General features: G+C 35.9%; 2 protein-coding genes across 2 annotated transcripts; one reads left to right on the top strand and one right to left on the bottom strand.

Annotated features, from left to right (window-relative positions):
* Positions 1-209: 209 nt before the first annotated feature.
* FOMMEDRAFT_162489 (uncharacterized protein) lies at positions 210-9843 on the bottom strand (the record flags this gene model as incomplete). The annotated part of the gene is made up of 4 exons (XM_007271853.1): positions 210-437; positions 504-679; positions 749-835; positions 9816-9843. 4 exons carry the CDS (start codon positions 9841-9843, stop codon positions 210-212), a joined length of 519 nt encoding a protein of 172 aa, XP_007271915.1.
* Positions 9844-14647: 4804 nt separating this feature from the next.
* FOMMEDRAFT_97912 (uncharacterized protein) lies at positions 14648-14854 on the top strand (the record flags this gene model as incomplete). The annotated part of the gene is made up of 1 exon (XM_007271697.1): positions 14648-14854. A coding segment is annotated over one exon (207 nt), but the record flags the coding sequence as incomplete, so codon positions are not given.
* Positions 14855-18160: the final 3306 nt, after the last annotated feature.

Here is an 18160-nt window from a genome sequence, read left to right as displayed (position 1 = left end):
GGCAACTGCAGGATTACCGACTTGGTTGGAGGCGAAGTCCCGGATGATGGACAATGGAGAGGAGTCAATTTCCGAATCTTGTTTGGCGCTGTCGATCGCTGGAACACGTGAGTAGGTTAATCTTATCACATCAAGATAACCTCGTCATCGATGAACAAAGACAGCACATTCACACGGTACATATGAATACACTCTAATCTACAATTATGCTATCTATTGAGTTTCCACAGGCCATTATTCACAGTCACAAGCCCTTCCCTGCGCGCAGCTTCCATAAACACACTCAGCTGTTCGATCGTCCGCGAATAGTTCGGCGCGAACTTCAACATCGTTTGGATCCGGTCGATATTCGTCAGCATTCCCTCGATAAACTTCCAGTATACACGCATTTGCTCCGCCTCTTGTTGCTGCGCCGGTGACACAACTGGCTCTTGCTCCTCAATGACGCTTGAGGAAATAATATGAGATGAATGCAAATGTCACTCGGTGTTGAGTAGACTGACCATGACGTGAGCCACCAGGCCGATTAGACCCCAACGGTATGCTTCTTCCAACAGAACGAAGACGTTTGTGTCGGTCTCACTCAAGACGACATGATCAACCCAAGTATCAAGGCCTTTTCGGACCGCAACCGATTCTACATGTAATTTGTTACTAAGTTCGTCCACGGACCATGTATCTGCTTATGTGCCAGAAAAACAACCATTAGTATGTGAATAGGCAATCAAACGCATCTACATTGTTTCACCTTTGCTGGAGAACAGCTCAATGATGACAGCCTCTAATGGTGGAACAGTTACATCGACTGTGCGATCACTCAGCTCGATTGACAAATCTACGGTGCCGAGCCGTGGAAGGAATCTACACCCTTATTACTTGTGTGATAACTTAAGAATTAAGTATTCTAACATGACATTAAGTAGATATGACAGAAGGCAATCCTGTCACACAGCATCAACGTCAAGCAGACTTGTCCAAGACAATCTCAAATTGATTCTGTGGAGGAATGTAAATACTGGGACAATCTTGCAAAGCAGTGGAAGAAAGGCACAAGGAGGTGTAGTCTTGAGCATAAGTAGTTTCCTTTTTGTTAATATGTAGTTTTTGTGCATATTAGCTACAAAAACCAATATAATTAATTTAATTTAATATATCTATATTATAATTAATTGAAATATCAGATAAAGCTGTAAATAGACTATAATGTCATTATGATATGCTATTTGACTTATAGAAAATAATAAGTAAAATAACACCTTATCATTTGGGGAAAGTGGTATATTTACTTATACATCTTATAATAATAGGCGTGGTCAAACCTCGCGATTCAGTGCACCTGAGGCACGGGCTATCTCCACTCTAATTAGAGGGGTTACACGGCCCTTGTAGTCCCTCTAATTAGAAGGGAGTTCAGTCTTTTCCCCATACTGCACTTAATACTGAGCACAATACTTACTTAATAAAAATAATATTGCGACACGCGTTACACTCTGATTAGATTACTCAATACATGTATGATGTAAGCGTCCACGACGCGACACACGTCAATGAGACACGTCACAGTACCGAGCTCATCGTCTGCCACAATGAGCTCGTTTATATAGCTCATTTCTTCACCATTTATACCTGTTCTTTTTCTATTAGCCTTGTATATATTAATTAATTCATATTGTCAATTAAAAATATGGTTCTTAGTAAATATTATCAAAAAAAAGTCTGCCTTGCTTAAGTAACAATGCATGTTTTGAGTTTTATGTATAAGTAAGCTAGCATTTGTAATATCTAACTTATTATTTTAATACAGGATACAGTAAATTATGCTAAAACAGAGAAAATAAATTAACAACAATATGATGTAAGTGTGTATACCAATGTGCATCAAGGTAAGATTTGTATTTCAACAGGACTACAGGAAAGGTAATCAAGCTGGTCACGCTCGCAAAGCTCAGATGATTCTAGAGCGCCACACAAGCTAGCATTCATGATACAGTGGCGGATAGCCTATTGACCTATGAAGGAGCTTTTGCCTTCCACTTCTAATGAACAACCCTGTTTGGGTTACACAGGAGTCTACTGAGAACGATTGCACAGATCACAGTAACATGCAAGGCTTGTGTTCATCATTGGGCTAATATAATTACAGCTATGATTAAGGGATTGAGAGGGAATTACGTACTATAGTAGGATCTCTGAGTTCCATCAGTGTGAATCAATGGATCAACACTCACTCCTGGAGACAATGTCTCACTCAGGTTGCAGAACAGGCAATTGACTGGTATTGAAGGAGGTACAAGAAGAGATACTGTCTCAGGAATGTCTTAGAGCTATTTATAAGATAAGTCATGTGATGAGGCTAACAGATCGTGTGTAACCTCCACAAGGTTACACTCTTCCCCACTGGGAAGAAGAGAGAAAGAGGGGAAAGGGAAGAGTGGTGCAAGAGTGTGTGAATAAATATAGGGGGTAAGGAACAGGCAAGGCAGGGAAGGGATTGAAGAAGGAGGGATATATTAGAATGGAAATTGAGAATGTCTGTAAGAGAAAAGATGTGTTGAATACAAAGATGAAGATAAGAGAGGAGAAGGCATTAGTTGAACACACTCCACAAGTGTTTTGTAGAATGGAAATTGAGGATTGAGGAGGGCTATGTATGAGAGTCAGTGTATAACTGTTGTTCCCATTGGTCCAATACTGTGCAGTTGTCTAGTTCCTGCTTGGGCAACCAAAGATTGTCTTCTGGACTGTACCCTTTCTAGCAAACAAGGTATTGGAGGCTGTGTCCTTGTCTTTGTTGATCAATTATAGCTTCTACTTCCTACTCTTTGAGTCCTTCCTCTGTGAGGACAGGAGGAGGTTGTGCAAGTTCATGTGTAGGGTATAACACAGGATCATTTGCATGGTATTGTTTGAGCTGAGATGCATGGAAGGTAGAAAATTTGGTGCAAGAGTTTGGCAATTCAAGCTAGTAAGTGGAGCATTCTGGGAAAGCCTTGAGGACACAGTACTTGCTGTCCCATCTTGGCATGAATTTGGCTACACAATTGTCACCACCCTGAGTGTAATCTCAATGCTGATGGAAGGTAGATAGTATAACAAAATCACCAGGAGTATAGGAGTCTTCTGGACTCCTCTTCTGGTTTACAGTATGAGCTTGAGAAGTTTTAGCCAGGATGAGAGAGTCCCACACTTCTGCAACATCAAGATCAAGCTGATGGATGAGAGAACAAGCTTGCTTGTCCTCTAGAAGGGTAGACTTGTTGTCTGGTAAGGGTACAAGAGGTGGGATCAGACAGGGGCATTAGCCAAGGTGAAGTTGAAAGGGGGAAAATCCTGTTGACACATTTTTGGTGTTCATAAGCTTGAACCAAACACAAGGTAGTACACAGCACCAGCCCTTTTGTTGTCAGTTGATGTAGAATCAAAGTGCCTGGATGACTGACTTGTTTGTATGTTCTGAGATTCCATCTGTTTGAGGGTGATAAGCTGTAGACATCTTCAGTTTAACCCCTGAAATTTTATGAAGAGCCTTCCAGAACTTGGAGGTAAAGAGGTGATCCTGATCTGAGATAATGTTGAGGGGAAGGCTGTTTTTGTAATACCATCTGTTGAAGAAAACACAGGCAAACTCTTCAGGAGTTTGGCCCATACAGATAGGGAGTAGGCAAATGTTACTACTGAGTTGGTTGGTAATAGTTGCAATTCTGTTGAACCTGTGGTCTAGAGGCAGAGGACTTATAGAGTCAATAGTAATTGTATTACCACACTAGTCAGCCACAGCAAGAGGGTGTAAAGGACTGGCAGGTTTTTGAGTGGACAATTTATACCTTTAACATGAGTCACATTACTTAATGTATGAATTTTCAAGGTCAGAATGTATGTTTGGCCAGTAGAATAATGATTTCAGTGTTGTATAAGTCTTGTCAATCCTAAAGTGGCCTATAGAGTTATGAGCAAGTTTGTAGAAATGTTTGCAGAGTTGATTGACATGCAGAACAACAAGCCTGTCACCTAAGAACAGCAGACTGTTCTTAACTCAAACACTAAGGGATTCAAGAGGCTGAGAGAGGAGCTTAGTACAGAATGGGTCATCTTTGTAGGACAATTGGATTTGAAGAAGTAATTGTTCATCTGCAGAGATTGTAAGGCAGGAGGATACTACTATAGGAGGGGAGAATTCCTCATCTGGAAGTCTGGACAGAGTGTCAGCAGCTTTGTTTTTGTTAGCATTTATTCTGGATAAATGTGTCATATGTCTTAGACATGTCTTCCAAGACATACATCCAAGACACACAATATTAGATAGCATATATAATACTTAATATAAGGACAATGAAGCTCATAGGACACATATAATGGTACACAACACATTACCAACTATGTAGTCAACTTGTATTGATGCCTACACACCATGAGCAGAGCCTACTGAACCCCTACTGGTGTGAACTACTCTAAGGGAATCATTGCAACCTCAAAACACTAACAGGTTATGAGCCTTACACTCCCTGCTCATGTCTACATTGTTACTATGCTTTTATCTTACCCTCTACAAACACGACTCTTCAAAATCATCATCTAAATGATTATGATTCCTCCTCACTAGCTATATGTATGACTATATGCACTACAATTGTCATTGTGAACACTTCAGTGTACTATATACCATAGTACAAATGATATGATACACTCAATCATACTAAACTTGATAAGTATCATCAAACTACTCTATTTAACACTGAATCAATTTGATTCTACATGTATGATCCATTCTAATTGTCTACAAACCTTTGGTGCTCTCATCTGAGCATACCAAATGTGAATTGTCTTGTCTGGAAGACTATGATTGCTTTATACAACAAGATATGGTTGATACTTGTAACCAGAATGTATTATCTATGTAGACCTAGACACACCTGTCTGAGCATCCCAAACACACATTGATTTATTAAACTAACAAGACATGTATTGGATACATGATACAAGACATATATTGGATACAGACAATGTATTGGATGTCTAAGACATACAGACAGATGAACTAGTTGCTTTAAATGTAATGAGTACTCAATAATACTATATCCAAACACTGAATTACTTCATCTTACACTACAGAGACACATTATATTAATAATGTCTCACATAACAAACGAACATTTGATAGTATATCAATAATATAAATGATTAATACTATAAACAAAAGAACAATGCTAGCAAAGCATAATAACAATATAAAGAAATATATTGCAAACGTATAATCAATCAAATAATGATTAGGCAAATGAATAAAACGAAAACAAGAGTATAAATGCTACTAAAGCATAATAACTCAAATATAAAAACAATTTATACTATCACAAATGAACAATCACAATAAATAACATATATTTACAAAATACAAACATATCACATAGATAAACAAATATACAAACGTACAAAGTAATAATAATGTATTCAAACACATAAAACTATTAATTGTTGAATAACACAATGTTGTATGCAAAATACAATTGAACAAACACATAATAATGCATAAAACAAGTAATAAAACATATGAAACAATGTTGCAAACAGTCTAAACATATAATAACAAACATATATACTTATACAAAGTATTACATTAAATTAAAACATAATGCTACAAACGATGAAACAATATAATGATACATATATGCATAATATCGACACAATATCAATACTATACAGGCAAATACATATCTTATACCTCACACAATTACTATTACAATGCGAAATCGAATGAACAATAGTTACAAATACATTGTAACAATATAATATATCAATAAGATATACATGATAACAAAGTATTAAGTCAATACAATTAATACAATCAGTATAAACAATATAAACAATTAAATATTACTTAAAAACATGATGAAATACAATAATACAGACACAAAACAAAACAACTAATGCTACAAAACATCAGAGCCTAATATCAGATAGTCTGAAGGGCCATACAACAGAACGAACACTGCTGCCAAGTACACAAAAGACAAACGAATGTTGGAACAAAATCCAAAGAAACAAACATAAGTTTGGAACTCGATTGAACACTTTACAAATAATTAAACACAATGTGTGACGGATTTAATAGATCACTGCAAACAGTAGAAAGATAGAATTTGCAAAGAATAAATCTATGATCAATACTTAAAGCATATCATTAGCTATTTGAAGTTCAAACAATATCATAACAGTGTATTCTTCATTAATGGCCTTGCTTGAGCTTGCACCTATCACAAAAGAATAAAATACATAAACAGAATGGAAACAAAACACTATAGCTCAAATACTTTTGTCATCAAACAGAAGACAAATGATACTGAGCAAATCTAAACAATGCATCATAATGTATACAAATAAAACGAACAAAATTGCAAACTTATGCTTGCTAAAACAACACTATACTAAATGATTAACAAACTATTCAGACATATACATAATAATCAAACGAAATACACAAGCATACACACAACCTATTTGAGTATAAACTTGAATAACAAAGAGTACAAATGCCATAAAGAATTAATAACAAAATCAGACAAAAATAACAAATAACATTGAAGTTATTGAACAAAACACATTCATGCATTAATACACAATGCTTAAACGAATGATTAAATGATGAAAACGTACGAACGAATTAATTACACACACACAAAAGCCAATTGCTCAAAGCAAACCTTCTCGAATTGAAGGGGAGTAATAGCATATATTCACAAACATAAAATTCACAAAACATAAAACATAACAAATAATAGAAACATAGCAAACGATTAAATGATGCAGAAATATTGACTACATCACTATTTAACCTTGCACATCCTACAAAACATAATTACAAAGTTATTGTAACAAATAAGAAGCAAATCTGTTGAATTCAACAATGAAATACTTATGTAAGAGACATTTTCTCTGAAATCTTTAATGGTCATGCCATACATGGCACCAATTGAATGTATTACGAACAAATATATTATGGAGCATATACCTAAACACAAAGAAGTATGCTACATACAAAGATGTTGAGCAGAAAAGCATCTCTAGTATATAACAAACTATACAGAAATATTGAACACAACTATGCTTTCCTCAAATGGAATGTATAATACATTGAAAATAACGATCACACATCATGTGAAACTTACAATGCTTATTCTCTAGCATGTGGGACATAATAGCAAACAAATAATCAAACAAACAAAGTAATATTCAGACAGATAATTAAGAATTAACACAATGTAGCCAAGGAATAGCACATATTCCCAAAGCAATCAATGCTAGACACACAAAGCACTTGTGTAAGTTAATTAAAAGAAGCAACAGACATAACAGTAATCAAAACGTTAATCCTTTTGAAGCAAACAAGATAATGTTGATCATAATGAACGAAATGAGCAATACACTCAAAATTAACAAAATAAATTCATATCTCATAACAAACACACACATATATTCAGTGAATAAAGCGAATATAATGATTAAAACAATATCAAACAGAATTTGACACAAAATAAGCAATAAAACAAACGAATATTACAATATATGATGAAAAATAGAACTGTAAAGTGTACTACTTCATCTATCTACAAAATAAAAGCAATGAATACATATTATAACTGTGTAGAGCAATATATTAATTGAATAAACATTACACAATGATAATAAAACATTATCACAATGATAAAATGATACAAACATACAAATAATGTTATAGTTTGTAAAAGTCAAAGGACACATTAAATGATAACAAACACAATGTACACATATATTGATAATAAATATATCTACTGCAAAACAGCAAAACAATACAAACATATCATATGTTTAAAACATAAATAATGTGCCTAAACAGACTTACAAACAGTCAGATGATAAAACAATACAAATAACAGAAGAATAAAACCTCAATCAACCTTAATATGAAGCAATCTGACATATCATACATGATATTACAAATTGCAAACAATACAATGCTTCAATATAAAGGCATAGAACTACAATTGAATGCTTAAAAGGCATGAATACGAAACGAAACAAACAAAGATAATACATGATGAATAGAGGACATCATAATAACATCAATAACACATTTTACAAGCATGATTCAACAGTTTCATTGCAAAAGTAAAAGTGGAAAAACTACTAGTAACACAATTCAAATGTGCAAGAATACAAATTAATGTGAACAAATTAATAACACACACATTGTTATTAAATATAGTATTAACTATACAAACGAAACGATACAAACAAAGTACAATTCTAATTACACAATGAGTGTAAGAATATAAAACAAACTACTTGTATAATAATACGAATACAAACAAAACGAATAATGGAACAACTGTAGAACAGTGTAGTATGAAGAAATAAACATACTATGACACAAAACAAACAATATGACATGAAAAACAAACGAAACAAAGTTATAACATATCATATTAAATTGCAAACGAGAAAACTACTATCATACGAATGATAAAACATTATAGTGACAACTATAACATTAATAATATTAAAACTATGAACGAACAAATGCTAAAGAGATTCTGCAGCTCTCTTAGCAATCATAATTGAATTAACAATTGATTTATTACATTGAATGTTATAATAATACATTGGACAAATGCAACACTTACAGTGGACTTAATATATGAAGCAAACGAAACATTTACATTGCAGATGTAAATGATATTAGTAAAACAACAAACAAACACTTATCAAACATTATATTAGCCTGATCAACTAGTATAAGTTTGAAGGGGAGTGTTAGCATTTATTCTGGATAAATGTGTTATATGTCTTAGACATGTCTTCTGAGACATACATCTGAGACACACAATATTAGATAGTATATATAATACTTAATATAAGGACAATGAAGCTCATAGGACACATATAATGGTACACAACACATTACCAACTATGCAGTCAACTTGTATTAATGCCTACACACCATGAGCAGAGCCCACTGAACCCCTACTGGTGTGAACTACTCTAAGGGAATCATTGTGACCTCAAAATGCTAACAGTTTTGTTTGCCAGGCATGTATTAAACATCAAAAATGTATTGAGCCAGGAATTCTTACTAACATACTTGTCAGTGTGAGAGATCTCTCTGGGAAAGGAAACTTGTGAGCATCTTGTGATTTGTGAATACAGTGAATGTAGTTCCCAGGAGGTCAGAGCAGAACTTTTTAAGAGCTTTCACAATAGTGAGCAATTCCTTTTTGTAGACTGGGTAGTTACACTCTACAGGCTTTAAGGGAGTAGAGTCATAAGTAACAGGACAAGCCAAGTCTGGTGAAGGCCCAAAGGAGAGAACTGCACCTGTACAGAGATTCAAGGCATCTGTGTAGAGATAGATCTTATTGTCACCAGGATCCAGGTAGTTAATGACTGTTAAGTATTATGCAGACATAGTAAGAGCCTTGATAGTGTCAAACACATGTTGAAACTTTGAAGACTAGTATAGGAAATCCTTATCACATTCCTTTGATGTTAAAGGGTTCAAGACAGTAGTATGTTCCACAAGTCTAGGTAGAAAGGGAGCAAGAAACTGGACAAGACCAAGAAACCTCTGTATGTCTGAAGAAGATTGTAGCACCAGCCATTGTATAATCTTCTCAGTTTTAGTGGGGTCTGTGTGTATGCCTTGCTAATCTATTCAATAACCTAAGAAATCAATTGATGAACAGAACAGGGAGGTTTTCTTTGGAGAACAGAAGAGGTGTGCTTCCTGAAGGGAGTCTAGAACAATGGAGATATTCTTAGCATAGGCTTCAAGATCAGCAGACCAGATAATAATGTCATCCAGATAGACATGACAGATCTTACCAATGAGACAATGTAAGGCTTCCATCACACAATACTAGTAGGTGGTAGGAGCATTTCTGTAGCCTATAAGTATGACAGTCTATTCATAGAGTCTAAGCAGTGTATTGATTGTAGTCAAGTAGATGTCATTAGGATGAACACAGGTCTGAAAGAAGGCATTTGTCATGTTAATTTTTCCCCAAATAAGACCTTTTACACAGTCAGCCAGGATATTGTCTATCTAAGGTAGTAGATAGTTATCAGGTATTGTATTACTGTTAAGCTCCTAATAATCACAAACCATGTGTGGAAGAGCTGAAGGGTCTGATTTAGTAATGAGGAAAGCAGGAGAGGAGATAGGACTGGAAGAGGGTCTTAATCTGCCAGTCAGAAGATGGCTCTGTAGAAGGACCTCCTATGTGTTACAATATTTTCTAGGGCAGGAGTACTAGTAAGGCTTTATCTGAAGGTTTGGATCTTTCAATTTGAAGCAGTAGAAAACATTAGAAGGGAGTGTGTCCACATGAGGGAGCTCTGAACAGAAAAGTAAAGTATATTACTTACACAGACTATCACTTAACTTAGAGAGGTGATCCTGTAAGGCAAGCTCTTGGATTTTTGTATGTACTGTTAAGATAATGTCTAGAGAGGGAGAGTTAACTTGTAATGCTTGTGAAGTTGGAATCCAGCAGGATACAGGCAGGAGCTGGTAGTTGGGAGTAGAGCAAATAGTCTGTGTGTAATAATGAGAGACTGTGATTCTATTCACAAGTAAGAACAGTAGGCCTAGGATGATTAGTGAACATAGGGAGGGGGCAACTACTGTCCTAATAGTACAGGATTTCCAGGTGTAATCAACAGAAGTAGGGGAGAGTTTAATGTATTCATGTAGGGTTTGTAAAGAATTGGAAGAAGAATTGGATAGAGTAAGGGAGATATGAATAGGGCTAGAGAGACAGAAACAGGGCAATCTGAGGTTGTGTACAAGTGCTTCATTAATAATTGCTAGAGAAGAGCTATTATTAATAAGGGCACAGATGGACAAGGGTTTTAGTGTTGCAGGACTGTCTAGCAGACACTCCTAATAGATTTGGGGGGGGTTAATAGGCACATACTTGTCTGAGTCATTAACATGGACAGCTGAGAGCATTTCCACCCTGAGAGTAGCTGCTACTGTATCTTCTTCTTGATAGGACAATGACAAACTTGTAGTAGTGAGTAGTTTGAGCTGTAATGAAACACACACATAGTTGGGAAGTTGATTGAGCCAGATATTAGTTGTGATTGATACAACCAGCACAGACTTGACACAGTTCAAAGATGGTAGAGAGGGCATGTGCTTTAGACATAGGTAGATACCTTCTGCTTTAGTGATAGACATACAATTTATTCTTGAATACAGGATCTGGTAGTCCTTTGTAAGGTGATTAACATACATGAAACAGCATTTGAAGCATCCATTATGACAATTGAGCATGAATTTCTCTACAGTTGAGAGTTTCTCAATTTTTGGGCTTACTACATTCTCTTAGGCCTGAGAAATTGTATTAGAAGTCCTTAAGGGACTAGAGAAAGAGGGAGCTGACTGTGTAGCATGACTGCCTTTGTAGCTATGGATAGTATCTGTAATGAGCTTGTAGTAGTTGTGTACACAGTTGTCAGCCTCACAAACAGTAGTAAGCTAGTCCTAGAAGTCAGTAATACCTTGAATTCCAGGTTCAGAGTACACTCGTTTGAGGTCAATATCTAGACAGGCACTCATAAGAAAGCAGATTTCCTGGTAAGAGAGGATGGTAGGACTTCTACTGAGGAGATGGTTTTGGCCAAGAATCTCAAAATAGAACTTATTAGCATGTTTTCTGTCCTGTTTAAGATTTTCGATTTCATCACACAGCTTAAGGTCCCAATTATGCTCAAGAACAATTCCCTTAAGGTTGGCAATAAACTCTTCAAACTCTATAGCCTCAATCCAGCCAGGTTGGGCTGTATACCAACTACAGACTTTAATAGGCTCAAGACTATGTATGATGAGGCAGACTTGTTTGTCATCAGGAATATTCTTGTGTGTGAAGAAGGCAGTACATTTGCAGGCATATTCACTAAGGAGCTTTAGGGTCATTTGACTGTCTGTTACAGTAAGGGCAGAGTTAGACTTATAACTACTAATTTGGGCTAGAGGACAGGGTATGTTAGAGTAGACAGGTGGCTGGTAGCTAGTAGCAGGTTGAGTGTAGGAGGCAGGTGGCAAGTGGCAGGTCTAGACAGTAGGTGGCAGGTACAAGTAATGAGTAGCAGGTGGCAGGTTGACAGTTGGAGAAGCTAGTAAGTCTTTATAGCAGTTGGCAGGCCAGACAATTGTGATGTTCAAAAAAAAGTAGAGACAATGTCTCACTCAGGTTGTAGAACAGGCAATTGACTGGTATTGAAGGAGGTACAAGAAGAGATACTGTCTCAGGAATGTCTTAGAGCTATTTATAAGATAAGTCATGTGATGAGGCTAACAGATTGTGTGTAACCTCTACAAGGTTACAACTCCTAGCATAAACATGGATCCCCTGAGTGTACATCAAACTTCTGCTTGTTTAGAAAAGTAGAAGTTAAACAAGTACCTTGTTCTAATGACTCAGAAGTGCTACCAGTACAGCTAATAGATTGTGTGTGTATTTGTATCATGTAAGAATAATCAAACTCTAACAGATTGACAGGTTGCACATCATACTTCCACCCTTCTCCCCCTCTGTCAAGCAAGATACAGTATGCCTAGAAAAAGGCCTGGTGGCTCACAATCAGCCAGGATTTTGTACCTCAATCTTAGTAAGGATTTTGGTTCTATTACTAGAAAGACAAAGCAGATCTGAACAACTAAAGACAACAAAGATGAGATTAAGGAGGAATGGAGGTAAAAATTACAGAGTAAGTATTTATTACTTTATTTATAAAGTTATATAGTTTTTGAACAGTCTGATAGAGCTACACAAGGAAATTCTGAAGAAACAGGCTGAACAGATGAGTCAAATCAACACACTGGGTGGGTTAGAGTATTAAGACAACTGTAGCAATTATGAGGGCCTGTTAGGTTGGATAGAGGATGCACTGGCACAAAATGATGGCTGGTCAACAGAGCAAGTTATTGTTGCTGGAGAGGAGGATGATTATGAGGACATAGAAGATACAGAAGAGGAGAGTGAAGAGTGCTGTATGAAAGCATATTTGAGACAGTTTCAAACAAAGTATGTACTAGAATCAGATATTAGCTCTCTTGATACATACTAATGTCTTTAAGGTGCAGACAATATCACTCAAAGGTGGCAGAGCATGAGCATATAGAAACATCAAACAAACACTGGGAGAGTCTATACAAGCAATTATTTCATGCTTATTTGGAGTAGGATGCAAACAGTGCTCTAGAATCAACTGTAGACAATGATTTGTATGATTCTATAATCTGTATTAATATGTTCAGTGAGTTTCCAGGTCTTAAGGATTTCAAAGTACATCTAATCTTTAGAATAAAGATAGGAACAGTCTTTCCTTCCTATACAACTCAGAGAGACCATTAACAGAAACAATGGTTCACCATGAGTACATGCCAAATGCTCCATTAAACCCAAACTTAGGTATTTCAATGTGTGTCCTTGAGGCCTACTGGGTGATAAGTAGTAGATGCCCAAGTCTTGGAATCCAGCCCTTCATACATAGTTTGTGTGAACTCTATAATGTATTGTTTCTTATATCTTCTTCCTATGTATTCTAACTGTTTAATTAGATATTGTTTCAAACCTCATATGTAAAGATGTTTTTTCATACTTTTGATGTCTATCTGGAGATTTTGCAGTGTATCAAAGAAGCACTTGACAGGAGGAAGTATCCTACACTCATATCTCAGTACAAGGACATGTGTCCCTATTGTGTAGCAGAACAACCAGACAAAGAAAAATTGGATTTCAAAATGTTGGTTTGTATGGATAGAAACGAGTCACTGAAACAAAATACCATACAGTACTGCATGCTAGATTCTATGGGCAACACAACACAGATAGTCAACATTGAGAGGCCAGATAATTGTACAATACACTCAGACATTTTTGTGAAGGTGTCTACTGTTAATAAATACCAATATGAGGTAAAGAAACATTCAGAAAGGGTGAGTTTATTATATTATTCTGTTAAACTATAGGGGAAGCAAGGATGGAAGTAGTGTTTATGAAATTCATTAAACTTTTCCAGCATGTTTCAGTAATACTGATCTCCTTCATAGATTCTAGAACTAATACAGAACAGAAGCAGTACTGTTGACTCAGGTACTACAGATAGAATGGAACATACAGGACTTGCTACATCTGGTTCAACAATTGATGAAGAAGGCTCTCCAGTTGATGGTGTTACTGAGAAAACTCCATGTACAGATCACTAGACAAATCTATCAGCAGACTCCAAAAAAAAGATGTGGGGGACCTTTTCTGAAACTAGGATTTTTATTACTGTATGTCATCATAGTGTAGTCCTTCTTATCTGTAACATGATTCAAAGTAGGGAACTGTGAGTAATCAATTATTTATTTCATATTTGTGAATTTGAACTGACAGCTACTATTAATAGTGCCAAATATCTGCTTGTATTGACAGGCCAGTTGATAGAAGTGTTTGGTGACAATCTTATGGTTGGCTATGACATTGGTTGCAGATTCTCTACAACAGCCAACAATAGCAAGTTGCTTGGCCCAAAAATTCGAGCAAACAATTGTCACTTTTGCTGTAAGGCATTTTATGGTTATACACATTGTCAAGAGTGCTAATTACAGTAGCACCTGTAATACATTGATGGTACTGGCTTAGAGGATTTTGAGGGCTGTGAACAAGTCTTTTCTGAGTTGAATCAAGTAGCATCAATTACTCATCATGCTTCAAAGTTTCATTTTAAGCAGACAATATTGCAACATTTTACTCAGTGGAATTCTGATAAGTTTGCAGAACTTTGTAAGTACATATACTTAATTTTATCTTATATACATTCAGTCTAATTACATTTAGCTCAATTCATTATGAACAATTATAGACAGGCTCTTTACAATACTGAGAGCTTGACAATTAAGCTTACTAGAGCAAAAACAGAGCTTGGGATTGATTCAGACAATGATTTTCTGAAATAGCATGCTGAAGAAGAGATGTATTTGAAGGCCCTGAAGTCTGGTAAACCAAGCAAAACTGAAGAATTGGAGCAACAGTATGTAAGTCTACTTAAGAGACATTCTGATGCAAAGTAAGTATTTGATTAACTTTTACACATATTACTCTCTAAATAATTTAATTAGAGCTTTTTACAATGCTCAATTGACTGAATGGGTTTGTCTGAGCCCTAAGGACTTTAGAGCAGGCAACAGCCATATTGTAAGAGCTGAACAAGATACAAGGAATGTAGAAAGAGCAAATATGAGGGGACTAGACACTCTCCTTACAATTCAGAACACATTACAAGCTATTGAGGGTAAACTTTGTATTACAGACTAGTGGACTCCTGATTCATCAGACTGGAAACAAGTAGACAAAAGTCTTGCTAAGCACTTATATGATAAGGCTATTGACAAGCTTGAAGGAGAGGTTATAGCACAACTTTTTGAACTTGCAAAAATGAATCAAGCTAGGACTGGTATGTAACATTTTTATTTATTTTCTTCAAATAACTAACACACTTATAGGGTATAAGTAGAGGCACTACATTAGCAAGGGGATCAAGGCACAATCAAAAACTGTGATGGCTGCTGTCAAGTCATATAATGATGCTGCTACACAATTAGGCCTGCCATCTCTTGAAGTCAGTACAGTACTGAAATACATCTTTATTGGCCAATTTGACATTCTTTGCTTGGGTCACCTTCAAGTAGATCAAAAGCCTTGGATGTGAGAAGCTGAATGTAATGCCACACTAAAGTTTTTCAAACTCAAACAATCCTATGAAGAACTTTGGCAATTAAATGTAGAGATTCAAAGGCTACATATGTACATCATCCAATCAGAAGTAAAGATGGAACAGGAGATCATTGATCTTGAGTGTTGCAATCCACTCCTTGCTATACAATTGAAGAAACAACATGCACTTTGCTGGGCTGCAAACTGATTACATATTGCTTGTCTCTAAGAAATCAAGGCCTGGGATGCATTTACTAGGAATAGGGAGCCACTGAAAGGGCTTATTAGCACTAGGGACACTGTAGGAAATAAAGAGAAGGTATATTCAAGTTTAGACTGCTTGGATACAGAACTACATGAGGAAGACATTGATGAGGATGATACAGACAAGATTACAGAACTTTCTACAGCTCTAGATGTTTTGTCAGTTTTTGAACATTAATTTAGCTTGCTAATAATGTATATACATAAAATCACATATTTATGAAATCAGAAGGTTTTGCTGAATGATTATGAAGCTTAGTCTCTTTCTGTGAAATCAAGCCATTTTACAGGAAGAAAGGTGCTTGATTCTACCATTCAAATCAAACCAAGCTTCTGAGAACTTAGGCACAAGAACCTAACAAACTATCTGTAGTATAGTACTCAAGAGCTTTATGAGTTTAAACAGAGAAATACTTGATTACAGTTAGTGTCAAAGTATCAAAATTGACCATAATTATTGTCAAACAAAGAGAGGAACCAAGCATGAAATACAAATTTGAACAACAATGAGTAGTGTGTATACTCCTTGTGAATTGAGATAATACACAGAGCCTGCAAATTGTACCTATGTTGAGGCAACAAGGAAACCTGTACTAATTGCATACTGTACAGTGTTAACACTTAACAGTTGACTGGGACCTCCTAAGACACAAAATTGTGCAGAAGTCTTACAGATCCACAAATACTAACCTGGGAACAAGTTGGGGGCATGAACAGTGAGAAAGCAATGTAAATAAAGCTTACAGTGTTTCCAAGCCAGTTGACTTGGTTTGGCATGATACTAAACGTTTGTGCAGCTATGATCAAGAGGTCATCTCTTAAAGATATATTAGAATAGGTTTTGAGGAAAGATGAAGCTAACTTTTGTTAGCAATTGGTCTGAACCAAGTCAAGGCCATTACTGTAACAATATTGAGGACAATAATCTCAAGCATACCTGTATATCAATGTTTGTATACTCTGTACTGTGGTTGAATTTCTAGCTTCAGTATGTTTACAGTATCAGTAGTAGAATTTCTGTCCTACTTATTGTTGACTGGAACAATCATTTGCTCTGAGTTAACATCTTTACTGGTAGAGACTGTTAAAGTTGAGGAGAAGGCAAGTATTTTGAGGACCAAGCAGGGTTTCTGAAAGAGCTCAACTTACACAGAAAGTGATGGGTGGTAGGGAGACTCTAGGATTTCAACCTTTTCAACTGTCTGGTTCTATGTTTATGAGCATGTCTCAGAGAAGTAGAGTGGTCTGTATTAGTTTGAGATAGGTAAGACAAGTTTCATTTTAGACTTCTTACTAATATTTGTCTGACTCTCTAGTAGCTACTATCTTTACTAATAAATCCTCTATGAAGCTGGATCTTGAAAATGTTGTGTACAGTATCTAACTCCTCTTCAGCTTTGAGAGCCTCCTGTATCTTTGCCCTTGCTTTGTCCTCCATCTTGGTTAGTCTTTACATACTCTTTAAGAACAGGCTTTCATCAGTATTTCTAGGGCAGTGTGTATAGTCATTACACTCTTTATTACAGTCATTATCAAGGCTGTCTTCTCCTTCTACAATCAGGGTAGGATCTAACAAGAACTCTACTTCTTCCTCTTTGTAGTCATACTCACTGTCTGATCACTAGATTAACTATTAAGCTTTTAGTATGAAATCACTTATCTCACTTAATGATCAAAGTTGATCCACCAAAATTAGAGAATTACTGAGTAGTAATATTTGGACAGAGATATTGTACATTGAATCCAAAAGCACACAGATAAACATCTACAATAAATTGTTCAAATTAATTAATTACACAGAGAGGGTTTGCAAATCTTGTATACTTATAACTTATCTAATTGAACAATTCAGACTGTTAAGTAGTATGTCTGGTTATACAAAAGATATGCATTCCAATTGACTTAATTCTGTAGCATATCTCATAAATTCCTTTCAACCAAATATAGTATGTCTTTCCTGAGTGAGAAATAGGCAAGAATATATCCTATTACAATACTTAGGCAAATAAAACCAAACATAGCTACTTGTGTTGATATTAGACAACTGTGTACAAGTTCTTGTCTTACAATTACACTACAATCACCCCCTGCCCCTCCTACTTTAATGTTCACAATGACCCAGACTATCTCAGCTGTCTCTAGCATATCAAATACTG

Source organism: Fomitiporia mediterranea, assembly GCF_000271605.1.
Source record: "Fomitiporia mediterranea MF3/22 unplaced genomic scaffold FOMMEscaffold_18, whole genome shotgun sequence".
NCBI lineage: Eukaryota > Fungi > Basidiomycota > Agaricomycetes > Hymenochaetales > Hymenochaetaceae > Fomitiporia > Fomitiporia mediterranea.
Note: the sequence above shows the minus strand (reverse complement) of the source record. Positions and strands in the feature narration are given on the sequence as shown.